The 12,696-nt window shown below is 42.2% G+C and overlaps 1 protein-coding gene across 2 annotated transcripts; it reads right to left on the bottom strand.

The window, feature by feature from the left end:
• Positions 1 to 600: 600 nt before the first annotated feature.
• nxf1a (nuclear RNA export factor 1a) lies at positions 601 to 11,427 on the bottom strand. Of its 2 annotated transcripts, none has more exons than XM_080007611.1 (21): positions 11,232 to 11,427; positions 10,487 to 10,700; positions 9,633 to 9,807; positions 9,437 to 9,520; positions 8,834 to 8,938; positions 8,383 to 8,463; positions 8,228 to 8,297; positions 8,019 to 8,107; positions 7,748 to 7,855; positions 6,861 to 6,970; positions 4,059 to 4,095; positions 3,775 to 3,843; positions 3,330 to 3,385; positions 2,937 to 3,044; positions 2,701 to 2,759; positions 2,453 to 2,568; positions 2,314 to 2,356; positions 1,701 to 1,773; positions 1,176 to 1,358; positions 1,005 to 1,065; positions 601 to 882 (listed from the first exon to the last, which is right to left on the bottom strand). In XM_080007611.1, the coding sequence occupies exons 1-21, from the start codon at positions 11,257 to 11,259 to the stop codon at positions 844 to 846; spliced, it is 1,908 nt and encodes a 635-aa protein (XP_079863737.1). In that variant the 5' UTR covers positions 11,260 to 11,427; the 3' UTR covers positions 601 to 843. The 2 variants fall into 2 exon arrangements, with proteins under 2 accessions (XP_079863737.1, XP_079863738.1); XM_080007612.1 differs by having other exon boundaries at positions 2,701 to 2,753.
• Positions 11,428 to 12,696: the final 1,269 nt, after the last annotated feature.

The raw sequence follows: 12,696 nt of genomic DNA, 5'->3' as shown, positions 1-12,696 counted from the left end.
AGTACCATCCCCACTGTGACATCTTCACCTGAATTTCCTCCGGGAATTAAAGTATTACCTAATCATACCACAGACAAAATAATCAGGGTGGAGCAGCACAGTGCATGCCAAATGTCAGTCCGGACAGTTTGGCTTAGATTCGGTTGCTTAAACACAATGTATCTTAGTCAGTTCCAATTTAATTTCACGACGGCTTCATTGAGTCAATATTTACTTCAGTTTAGCTGGTTGGTATGTCTCTCAATATATGTAATATCAAACTTTAAGAGCGGGATTTTGAGAACAGTACAATAAGATTATTCTGTAAAAACATTCTATATATTACTTGCTTTCAATGTAATGACACAAGAAAGGGTAATTGACAAGTAAAGCCACTGGCCATTATCATTTTATTTCTATGAAATCAGGGACTAGAATACTATACAAACCCCCCCCCCCAAAAAAAAAAAAAAAACCCTACTGTTACAATAACAAGCATATCTATATATATATATATATATATATATATATATATATATATATATATATATATATATATATATATATATATATATATATATATATATATATATATATATATATATATATATATATCTCCCAAATTGTGACATTGGTTACCTGAACAAAGTTTTTCCTCACTTGAACTGAATATATCCAACTCCAATAAAATAAAAGGCATAAAATGGTGGAAATACAACAAAATGTAGGTAAAATAAAATGTCTTCACTTGAAATCCCCATTTCACACCTAGCATCACATTTTATTCTCTAATTTAGAGGATCCCTATTCTAATTAGACGCCTTGCCATTCCTTTGGCCCACAAATCGTCATCATCATAGAAATTCACTTTAAAAATGCAATATCGGGGATCTTGCCATCCGTCTGCAGAGAGAAGAGCACACAGACGGTTAAGTCGGTTCAGTGTCAACACTGTCAAATTGTTATTGGAATATGAGTGTATATCTCATCATAAACCCATTGCACAGATAAGAATTTCTCATCACCTTTAACTGAGAAAAGATTTGAGCAGCTCTGGTGAAGTCCCACTCGTTGTCCTGTAAACACCTGCGGCAGAGACTTATACAATTAGAATGAAGTCAACAAGTTCAGCGCAAGTTTCAAAACAGTTTTTCGGTACTGCGCTAATAGACACGCAAACACAAAATAACCCGTACTTCTGGGACCACTCGAGGTTCATCCCCGACTTCTGGGAGAACGCAGTGAGGATCTCCTGGTGTGAGGCGGTGAGGGTGGGCACGGGGCTGGATGAGGGAGTGGGAGCTGGGGCAACGAACGCTCTGCGGATCTCCTCCGTTGTAGCCATCCGGATGAACATCTGATCGTTCACTACGCACAGACTTCAGTAGCAAGAAAAGAGGGAGAATGGATGCACTGTTATGCACTGTTACAAGACTGTAATGCAGAGTATTCAAGCAAATTCAGAATTTTATTTGTATTGTTTGTATTGTAAGTACTCTGACTTCAAAACGTTAGTTACAGATCAAAAATGATATGAAAAAATGAAATTAGCTTGTCAATATAGACTGCCCTAGTCCAAGGGATTCCTATCAATATAAAACCCACACATGATAATTTACAATCAAATAACCTATAATTTGTATTAGTCATTTCATTTGGTTATTTCAATACGTTTTCAGGGAGTGAAGTCATTACATGCCATTGGGGGCTGACTGATTTACCCAGAATTTCCAGCGGGGACTGTGATAAAGACTCGGGAGAAGGCCATTGTCGAGTCCCGTGATTTCCCATCCACTGCAAGGAGACACACAAAAAACAGATTTGATGATTTGTTTTATTTTTTCACGGGGGGGGGGGAAATAAATAAATAAATTGTATTCACATTGTCGAAGGAAAGATGTGATTCATAAAGTGATTTTTTTTTAAATGACACAAAAGGGTAATTAACAAAAAAAGCCAATGGCCATTTGGTTTTATTTCTATCAAATCAGGGACTAGAATACCATACATTAAAAAAAAAAAAAAAAAAAAGTCATATCATGTCCTGTCATTACGTTTACTACTGGAGGACAAAAATAAAGATGTAATTTTGCTATCTAAATGCCATTTAATTTAAATTGTCATATCTCCTGTCTGTGTCTTGTTTGGAACCCTTATTCTCTTGTTCCACCCCTGGTGTCAAGTCGTAAACCAGAACCTGCAGAGGCATTTTTATTTATTTATTTATTTATTTATTTATTTATTTATTAAACCCTGGAATTCAGACTTTTTTTTTGGCAGACTTAAATTGAACTTTGGTTGTCGCTGATAAAATATAACTTGTCGTTTGTTTACCTTCTTTGAACACTCCACTAACCGTGAATGACAGTAACGTGTTCTGGGGAAGGAAAACAACATTTAGGATGAACACAAGGAAATTATTTGGTGGAAGTCGTACCCGTACCTGCATGTAGGATTTAAGAGGTAAACTCACTGTGTAGGTGTTCACGTCAATAGTCAAGGAGGCCGTGTCGTGTTGCGTTTTCGGGAGCTCGTTAAGAAAAGCCACCACGTTCAACCTCGTGTGCTTCAGTAGGCGGAAACGAATTGCTGTGGGGTGAGGGGTTAAATGAGAGGCGATAAACAGATAATACAAAAATAAAATGGTACGCGCAATACATGACACAGTACCATGAACTCAAAGAGGAGAAAGAGGACAGCAGAATAAATGGGAAAACTCACTGGAATCTTTAACCCGTTTCAAGTTGCGACTGTCTTTGTGATACTCTCCAAGACTGCTCCTGCGAGGGTGAAAGAGTGGAGTCACTGTCAACACCTCTGACACTTTAATATGGTTGTAAAGGAATTAAAAAAATAAAATAAAAATAAAAATAAAAAAGACAGCACATCTTGGAAATAAACTGTGAAAACAGGGAAGGGAACTCATTTCTACGAATGTGAATGAAATGTGTTTTAACCTGGAGGGATTCTGGGTAGAATAGGGCGTCATGATGGATAACGACGCTCCATCGTGGTAGGCATCAAGGAGAGGCTGCCTGTCCCCCGAGTCATATATGCTGTAATATCTGAAACACAGCCATGTACAATGTGACATGCAGTTTGTGACCTCAACTGCTGACATTATGTCTGGTGACTACAAATCAAATTAACCTACTTTATTGTAAATATCAATGTGCTGTTGTGGACACTACAATGGATGATTCCTAGTAGGAAAACTTTCACATGTGTTGGCTCCAGATTTGGTGTGCACAGGCTAAGAGGTAAAGACACTGCTAACCCAGTAACATGGAAGCCAAGAAACCAGTATGCGCTTTACAATCTTAAAAAATTGCATAAATACAGAAACTCACTGTTGCAGGAAGCGTAGGATGATAGCCTTGATTTCGTCAGAGGCAAAACAGCTGCCCTGTAAAATGATTGGAAAACAAAAAGGTTTTCCCAAAGACTGTACGCACCACCAGACTTGTGTGCAGTGGAAGGGTAGCACAACAAAACGCCACGAGAACCATATTGGACCCAGTTCCTCATCGTGGAGGGCTTTCTGCTTTACACCCACGGACCTTTGATCGAAGTACTGAACCAACGCTATTTTATTTTCATCCCATATGAAGAATACAAAAAGAGGAGGTGCTCAAGGAACTACACTGTGCCAGACCCGCCCGGTCTGCTTGACGGTCACGTCTGGCCCATGTACGTCAAACACAAGAACATCAAATTCCCTGTTAGGAAATAGGCTTCCTTGACCAAGCAAGGCCCTCAAAAGAGAAATCAACACAAATCACAATGAGGGGTTACCTTGCAGGGGGGGATCGCAGTGGGTGCTTCTACATCAAAACCGATGGGGGTGGGGAGATCGTGGCCATCCTAAAAACCAAGCAAAAACATAAGAAACACAAATGGTAAAGGAAAGCAGACAGAATAATGTGGCTCCTCTTGAGGATAGGAAGGGACAATTTTTCAAACAACATGCATTGATTGTTTGTGTTGTTCCTTTCCTTTGCAAATGTGGAAGAAATGATGCTTCAAAGCAGAATAGCATGGGAAAAAGTGACATGCAGGGTCAAAATGTCCGGACGTACCAACTTGAGGAGCCGGGGGAATCTCTGCCGCACAGCACTTGTGTGGGAACAAACACAGGGAAAGCAGAATTATTGCAAACTGAGAGGACAGTATAGTCACCTATATAAATGCCCATAATCAATTGTTGGGCACGTTTACAAGCAACTGGTGAACAACACTTTTTTTCCTCTCAACTAAATGTCAGTGAGGAATTGGATTTTGTCAGCAGTATTACTTAATATTTGAGGGCACCCATTGGTTTCCAGTCCAGTTGACGCCGCCTGACAAACTTAAATCTTTTGGCATTGGCAGGCTTAGAGACTGAAAAGACTAGAGACTTGAATTCAATATATTCCTCTTGAAATGAAAATTACTCTCCTGCAACAGGTCAGGTTTACAGAAGCACCAACAGCAGGGTGTCAGGCAAAGTTCATGTGTACAGCCAATTAAGAGAGCAACATGAGGCCAGTAGCTGTCCATTAGTTGTTTTCTTTAGTATGATGTGCAAAATCACTCAAAATGGCAATTCATCAAATTATTCATCCATTTTTAGCATCCATATCACCTAAACAGATGATCAGCTACTGATCAGACTTAACTGATGCCATACTGTTTAATAATTATATAATACAATTGTATGCCTGCTCCATTTTGCCAACATTTTCCAATAAATGGGGGGAAAAAATAAATGCTTTAATGGTTTATGCCAATTTCAAAAGTTTAACTGAAAAAAAAGTGCATCAAGACTAACACAAGGAGATCTACTACTATACAAACAAGCACTCAGTCAAATGACTCCCTCCTGTTTTGTGTGTCAACTATGACTTCAGCATCGCCCCGTAGTGTACTTACCAGGCAGATATACTCACCTTTCTCCCCAACACGCAGATTTAAAAACACCAAGCAGCAAACCAGGCAGGTAGGCACATATATACATACAATTACACAAACACAGACCAACTACATACAGGTCTAAGCTGGCGGTTAGCAGTGACAACTGTCTGGCCACGACATTGGGGAGGGGGTGGAGTCTGGATCACTGCAAACCAAAGATGGGGGTCTTATAAACATCTAAAAATTGTTAGCCATTTAGGAGGGGAGCCAATGGCGGCCTGGGGTCCCCTGAGCGAAAAAGAAAGGCTTGTGATTCATCCATCTCGTTTAATCCTACGGCAAGCAGCAAAGGGGCTGCTCCGGAGAGCAAAGCAAATCAAGAAGGATAGCAACAGTGGAGGTGAGTCGGTCCCAGCAATCCCATAGCTCTTCCTGCAAGCTACAACCCCCCCTCGCTAAAGCCACACAGTGTGTGGGGTGGAACTTTGTAACTAACACATCCTGCTTCATTTGAACAGGAGAGGTTCTAGTCTGGCGCCAACTGCACCGGTTGGCCACTTGTGGCAGAGCTTACTTTTGGCCCCAAACCTCTGATGACTAAAGGGGGTAATCTTGAGGTATTCAAGTGATTGTTCCCTACCCTGTTCTCTAAAATGATGTGAAACAGTATCAGACTGGGCTGGGTTTTTATTGGTCACAGACATCAAATGGGGAGAGGCACCATTTCCATATTTTGTTCATTTGAACGTATTTCAGAGAAAACGGCATTGTTTTCTGTTACGGAACATTTGATCTTCTTTCATAAGTAAGAGATATCTGCCCCTGACAGTCTCTCCTTGAGCAGCAGTGACACTTCCTTTAGGCCAAAGAGCACCGACTGACAGATCAGGTGAAAAAGCCATGATTCCTTCTCTTTTGGGCTCATCGTTGATTTTATTTGGTTTGATATGGACATGTTTTCCCCTCCTCCACCTCTCAACCAAGCGGCTTTTTCCCCCATGTCTTCATATCTTCTCCGTGTCGTCACTTGTTTCCATAGAGTCTGCGCTCACAGTGACTTCATGGCCAAGTAATCGTGACTGTGCCTGCCTTAGGTTGTCCCAGGGTTTCAAGGTGGGATCTTACCCGTCATAGGCTAACCAGCCTTCCATACCGGCCAGCTGCAGGATGCCAACTGGGTGAAAATGACTCGAGGGGAGGGGAATCAATCAGTGGTCTCGTCACCAGTGGGGTTGTTTTTACTTTGAATGGTCCAAACTGTAAATTCTTAAGGCACAATGTTGGGTGTAGCCTTCTCTCCAGTAACCAACCCACTTTTTATTTTAAGAGGACTCTACTAGCGGCAGTTTGAGATTAAGCTTGTACAGGCAGTTTGCATTTTAGTCCTTTGTGCTACACTGCATGCGTGTAGCCCCTTGGAATGTGTTATGCCTTATTGCCAGATAATACATTGCAGTGATGTTTGTCTTTTGTGAGGTTCATTGGGAAGACTAGCAGGAACTTGGGCGGAGGGAGTGCTGGGAACAACACCACATCAGACTTTAAAGTAGCAAGGAGGGAGAAAACAAACTGCAGTAGGGGAGAAGACGGCCACTCAACCTATGGGGAGATTGAGTGAAAAAGAAGAATCTGGATCTGCACCACAAAACGGCTGTCATATTAAGCAAACCTTAAAAAGAATGTTAAGCTGCAGTGAAACTGAAAAGGTTAGCAGCAAAGTGAGGCCTAAACTGTACGCATCCAAGATACAAACTCTGCTGAAGATAAGAAAAACGTTTAGTGAACACCCACTGGTTCACTTGGGCCAACCTTGGCTCCTGAAGAGATGCCGCAGAAGTCAGGGTTTGGGTGAGACTTGCGTGAATGCAAACATTGCTGATGACAACATGACAATGTGTGTTGTTTAAAGTCACTTGTCGCACTTCACAGACAGAACAGGTCTTAACCAAACCCATTTAGACGACCCTCCGCCACGGTCGCTGACTGACCTGATGTAGGACGCCTGGTCTTTGAAGAAGTCACTCAAAGGGTTCCTTTCGAGCCACAGCTCAACCAGCTTCAGGCCCTTGATTTTATCCAGCTCTCGGTCGGTCTTGAGCTGGACGAAAAAAAAAAAAAAGACCAAAAAAAGGAGAGACAAACTTAAACCTTATTTTTTTGGAAGGATGAGATAATTAAATTAATAAATACCAGAGTTTTCCTTTAACTTGTCAGTCCATCCATTCGGGGTTTCACCAACTAGTCGACTACTATAACCACCAGTCGGCACTGTTGGCAGTAGTCTAGTCACCAACAACATATTTGTCAATGTCACCAGATTTACAATAATTATTCTGTTATTAAAATAATTTATTCAAATTTGTATTTACATTAATATCTTAATTCAGCTATTTTCTCCCAATTAATTTCATTTACAAAAGACAATTGCTAATATTTTTGGGGTTCTAGTGTAGCCGGCAGATGTCCGGGCCAAGCCTCTTCAAGATTTTTTATTTGTCACATACATATACATACTTTCATACATATATGCAGTGAAAAGTAATTCACTAATTCACAATTCTTCCGTGCGCTCATCATTGTATACAGTCCGTTTAACAACTTGAGATGCGAGAATGTAGTTGGAGTTGAGAGACGTTGTATATGACCTGATTGTTTCACAAGTAGTACATTTTAAAAAAGCGAATAAAAGGCTAACTCGTCAGCAGACCAAAAGTTGATGGGTTCCAAGATTGCCTAGAACTCCCCATCTGCATCTTTCTTAAATAATAAGTAAAAGACGACTAGCCGACTAATCTTATGAAAACGTGGCAAGTAGTAAAGATCAGTAGTCGTGAAACCCCTACCACCCATCAACATTTTTGACAGTTAATCCCACCTCGTTGTTGGAGAGGTTGAGGGTCTTCAAGTTAGGCACTTTGTTGACCAAACCGGACAAGTCATCCAGCTTGTGGATACGATTGTTGCTCAAGTTTAAGCACTCCAGCTAAAAGGCAAACAGTGAAGGAGAAAAAAGGCATGTGAAGTCAAGTCAAGAACGCTTTCCTATATATATATATATATATATATATATATATATATATATATATATATATATATATATATATACATACATACATACATAAAAAGGTTTATTATACAGGCCTCACCTCGGGAATGTTCTCTTCGATAATCTTGATGACAGCTTCCATACTCGTCTTTCTGTTTAAGATAACTTCAATATTCTGGGACACCAGATCTGAATAACAAAATGTTGAAACAATTATTAGGAATAAAGCAGAAATTTGGTTTTGTGAAGCATTGTGGCAAAAAAACAATACCGTGATTTGGCTGCATGGTTTTACAGCGTTAACAGTACCTGGATCAGTTCGGATGTTGTTCAGATCAAGCGCTTGGAGGGAGCCATCAAATCGCTTTGCCATGCATTGCTGGAGGAAAGGGTAAAAGGGCAATTACAGAAATGCAGTAGCACCCAGAAGCACCTCTACCTGCTGACTCCACCATCTAGCTCACCTTTAAGTGCTCCATGTTTTCTGGCTTCAGATCCATGAGGAGAAATGGAGGAGGGGCGCTGAAGTTCATATGAACCTCCACCTAAAGGAGACACATGGACCATGAAAGAGCATAGACAGTCTGAGCGCTGGCAATCCCACTTGGAGCGAAAGCTAGCTGTTTATAAAAACACAAAAATCTGCAATGAAGCAACCATCAAGCAAAATAAATATATATATATAAAAATATATATATGTCAATACCAAAAATACTGCTACAACAATTCATTAGGAAATCAACAACCATTTTTGCCTGGGATGTCACTTTTGTTAATTATTACATAGTGACTACATATAGGATGCCATGCTAGACCTCTATGAAATAGAAAAAAGTTACAGCAGTAGCTGCTCTCCGAGATTGAGCAACCAGGCATGGTATTGCCAATCTATACTTTTGCCTCACTCGAACATACCTTATAACCATCTGTGTCTGTGATCTTGTGAGAACATTTGTGGACAGCATTGGCCGCAGGGGCATCGTCCAGATAGAAATGGGCTCTGTTACCCTCAACATGATACTGTAAAAAAATGATGAGACCAGAGAGTGGGGCAAAGAAAGAGAAAGTAAGGAATAAAGAAATAAGACATTGGCAACCATTGGCCATGACGCAGAGCAAAAGCCAGTGCAGAAGTGCCTTAAACAGTTTGGTTAATGGTCGCTCCATGCTGGAAAACCTCAGACTCCATGTTAAGTTGATGAAAAACTAAGAAACTCCTCACTTAAAATAGACATTCAATACATTTCTCATTTGCATTCCAGTAACACTAAGACTCACTGCCCAAATTTAGCGAGCATAAACCCAAGATAAATTCTCTCTTTAGAGATCAACGGGTGGCATCACAGACACGTCTTTTTTTTTTCTCTCTACACCTTGTGATCCTGATCAACAGACATTAATGTGAAGATAGCGTAGTGTATTGTGCACGGCTTGAGTCATTTAGCCTAACCGTTTTTTTGCTCTAATAAGAATGTTCAGAAGTTGAATGGAAATTAATATTAAAGTGCAGGCACTCACGTGTACAGGATTGAAAGGAACAGTGCAGATGTTCTGAAGAGCCGTCATTAACCATTTCCTGTCATATTTCCTTCCGTGCGGAACCTGTCGCGCGGACAACAAACACAGGAACATTGTCCCATCACCGCTGCACTCTAATGTAAACGTATAGAAGCACTGTGCAGCCAGATACTGACAGCATCCGTTTAACACCAACCGTGATTTTAAACCAGCCGGATCGACTCTTCCCTCCTCCACCGCCGCCACTTCCTCCGCCCCTGTCTCCTTTATAAGCGCCACCTCCCCCTCTCCCACCTCCACCACCTTTGGCACCACGCCTGTCTCTATCAAAACGTCCATCTCCTCGACGATATGGCCTCCCATAGGGGTTGCTGGGGGGGGGGGGGGTAGACAGATTGGTAGACAGATTTTTCCAGTTTAAACTCACTCAATATTCAAAGAGGTCATTTCTTCAAAAAAGGTATAAAATGGTTGTAGTGGAATATTTGAAGACTAAAAGTCACTTTTCAAGTGTCTGGAATCAACTAGTGCATATACAGTATGTGTTGTTGGGCTTTATTTTACAATAGCTATATTACTATAGTCTATAGCTTGGCCAGTCCTACTGAAAAAAATACATTCCTGTATAGAGGGATTCAACAATTCTATAAATTGTATTTTGTCTGTAAGTGCTTATACAGAGTACTGATACAAAACTGAAAATCTCACTCACAATTGTAGCAAAATCTCAGATTTTTAAGACGCAGAGTGTTTTGTTATAGTCATTGATGTAGGCCTACTCACTGCTTTGTTTAAAAAATATCAGATATAAAATGAAAGAGTGACAGAATTCCCACAAAAAATGGGAACAAGCTGTAGATACGTAACATCAGAGCAATAGATGAGCAGTATCAGACCTGATAGCGGTATTTGTGCATCCCTACTTGTTAACATAGCTGGGTCGCGGGGTGCCAATTGATTTTCTGTAGTTCAAGAGCATTCGCACACATGGATAGACCAATACGACAACAATCAATATCACTGCTCTATTAAAAGAACATAAATACATACAATCTTCGTTGCGAGGTGTTGTCCTGGGAGCCTTCACTCATGGTTACATCTCCATCATTGTCGTCAAGCCTGGATCGTGGCCCAGGACCCCCAAAGCCCCCAGTTTGGCCACCCCGCTGCCGGTCTCTGCGAGGCCCATCGCCATACGCCCTGCCCCTGTGGGAACCACGGCCTTTGCGATTGCGAAACTGTGGACCAGTTCTGTCATCGTGCTCTGAGAATAGAGATTAAAAATGAAGTCAGCCTTTACAGCATCGGTGTTGCTATAGTAAACCCACGACACACCATCTTCACACCTAGCCGGCCATCATTTATATTTGTCTCCGAAACTCATAGATAGGCAACAATAACATAGTAATGAGAAATAAAATAAATACAAAAGCAATATAGAATTGAACAATAAACCTCTGTATCACAAATTCTCCATGTCAATTGAATAGGAAATTTGGTTTTGCCAATAAATCTTATCTCCTATCGTGTTTTATACAGCTCAATCTAGTAAACTATAAAAAAGGTGCTAGGCAAGTCAAACAGATAATTAAGAATTCAGTCACCAGCCAATAAAGGATAGAGCAAACAGTGTTCAAAATAATCCTCCGTGGCACCGCACCGCGGACACGTTACCTCCTCCGGCCACGAAACCAGCACTGCTGACCTCCCTCCTCACTGCGAGCCGTCCCGCATCTAAAGAGAAGAGGGATTCAGTGACCGCCCTTGCGACTATCGCCAGCCGCGATCAACCCACCATTGTAGTAGTGTCCGCCCTCCGCCATGTTCACGAGAACCACGCCGACGTCTTGCACCGGTCAGGGGGCCAAACGCGCCGTTTACCAAACACGCGAAGCCAGACTATGCGCTCGGGGCCCCGCGAACAGTGAAAGGACTCCGTTTAACACGGCGACATTGTTTCACCGCAGCTAGGTAACGGCAAGGGCTCCCCGGGGAGGGAAAACACGGCGCGCTGCCTCGGGTTACTGGGGCACGTTCGACGCGGGACTGCTTCCGGGCGACGCGGAACTACTTCCGGGTCACGTTGGGTAAATTTAAAAAAAACAACTAAAAAAACAAACCATAAACAACAACAAAAGTTTTTGTTTGTGTTTGGCTTTGGATGCTCGACACAGACGACACGTGCTGCATTTGCAAACGGAGCCTTCTCCACCGCGGACGACGCGCGCGGCCGCCATGGCCTGTGACGTCAGCCGCGTTATCTCGGGAACTCCCGACTCAAAAAAACAATAATAATAATAATAAAAAAATAAAATAAAATAAAAAAGCGCCCGTTCCCGTGCACGTTTTCCCAGGCGGGGCGTCGGAGTGTCGAGGGTTCCGACGTCACCTGAACGCAGCGCAACCCCACGCCGCGGAGACACAAGAAGCCGTGACGACAAAAAGACAAAACAAACAACACGACGACGACTGAACGGCGCCCCCGCGTGGCCCGTTCTCTGCAAACCAAACCGATTGACGTAGGGCACTCGACGGGCAAACGTCATGAGTGTAGTTGGGCTATAAATCATTTGTGACGTCATACGGCGCCCAACTCCAGGCAGCCTCTGGTGACCTCGTAACTTTTAGGGGAGCGCACGTCCCACTTACCTTGATCCGAGACACGTGTGACAATGCTGAAGTTCTGGTACCCACCTCGGAGGGAAGCCATGGTGGAACTAGTGCATTCACATTTACGAACCTTGAACCGAGTTTGGAAGCCGAGCGGAGGTTTAAAATAAAAGGGAACGTGATTACCAAAACCCTCCAGCGGAAAGCAGCCGCACGTTATGAGAGCACGCAGCCCCCTTTGCCGCGACCACTCGTAGTTTACATGCTCTTTAATGTGCGCTGCAGTAAAACAACACGTATGTACACATAATATATTTGTTTTCTGTGTTGTGTCGCTGCCGTTGTCTGGCGATAATGCGCCTGTGGCCGTGACACGCGTGGGTGAGAAGGGCTGTACATTGCGCCCCCTGCTGGATCGTTTGGTGCTGCTGTGTGTGTGTGTGTGTGTGCGTGTGCGCGCGCGCGTCAAAAAATTATTCACATTAACACGTCGATGTTCCAAATGTATTGCTAGCTGAAGAAAGGGGTAAAAAAAAAAAATACAGGAGTTCATAAGAAAATGGTAGACAATCCAATTTACTGAGAACTGTTAAAACTGTTGTGATATATATAGAGGCTCTTAACTCAACCCCCCACAACCCAAATGTATG

Source organism: Zeus faber (assembly GCF_960531495.2).
Source record: "Zeus faber genome assembly, chromosome: 10".
Taxonomy (NCBI): Eukaryota; Metazoa; Chordata; class Actinopteri; order Zeiformes; family Zeidae; genus Zeus; species Zeus faber.
This window is presented reverse-complemented; position numbering and strand designations above follow the sequence as displayed.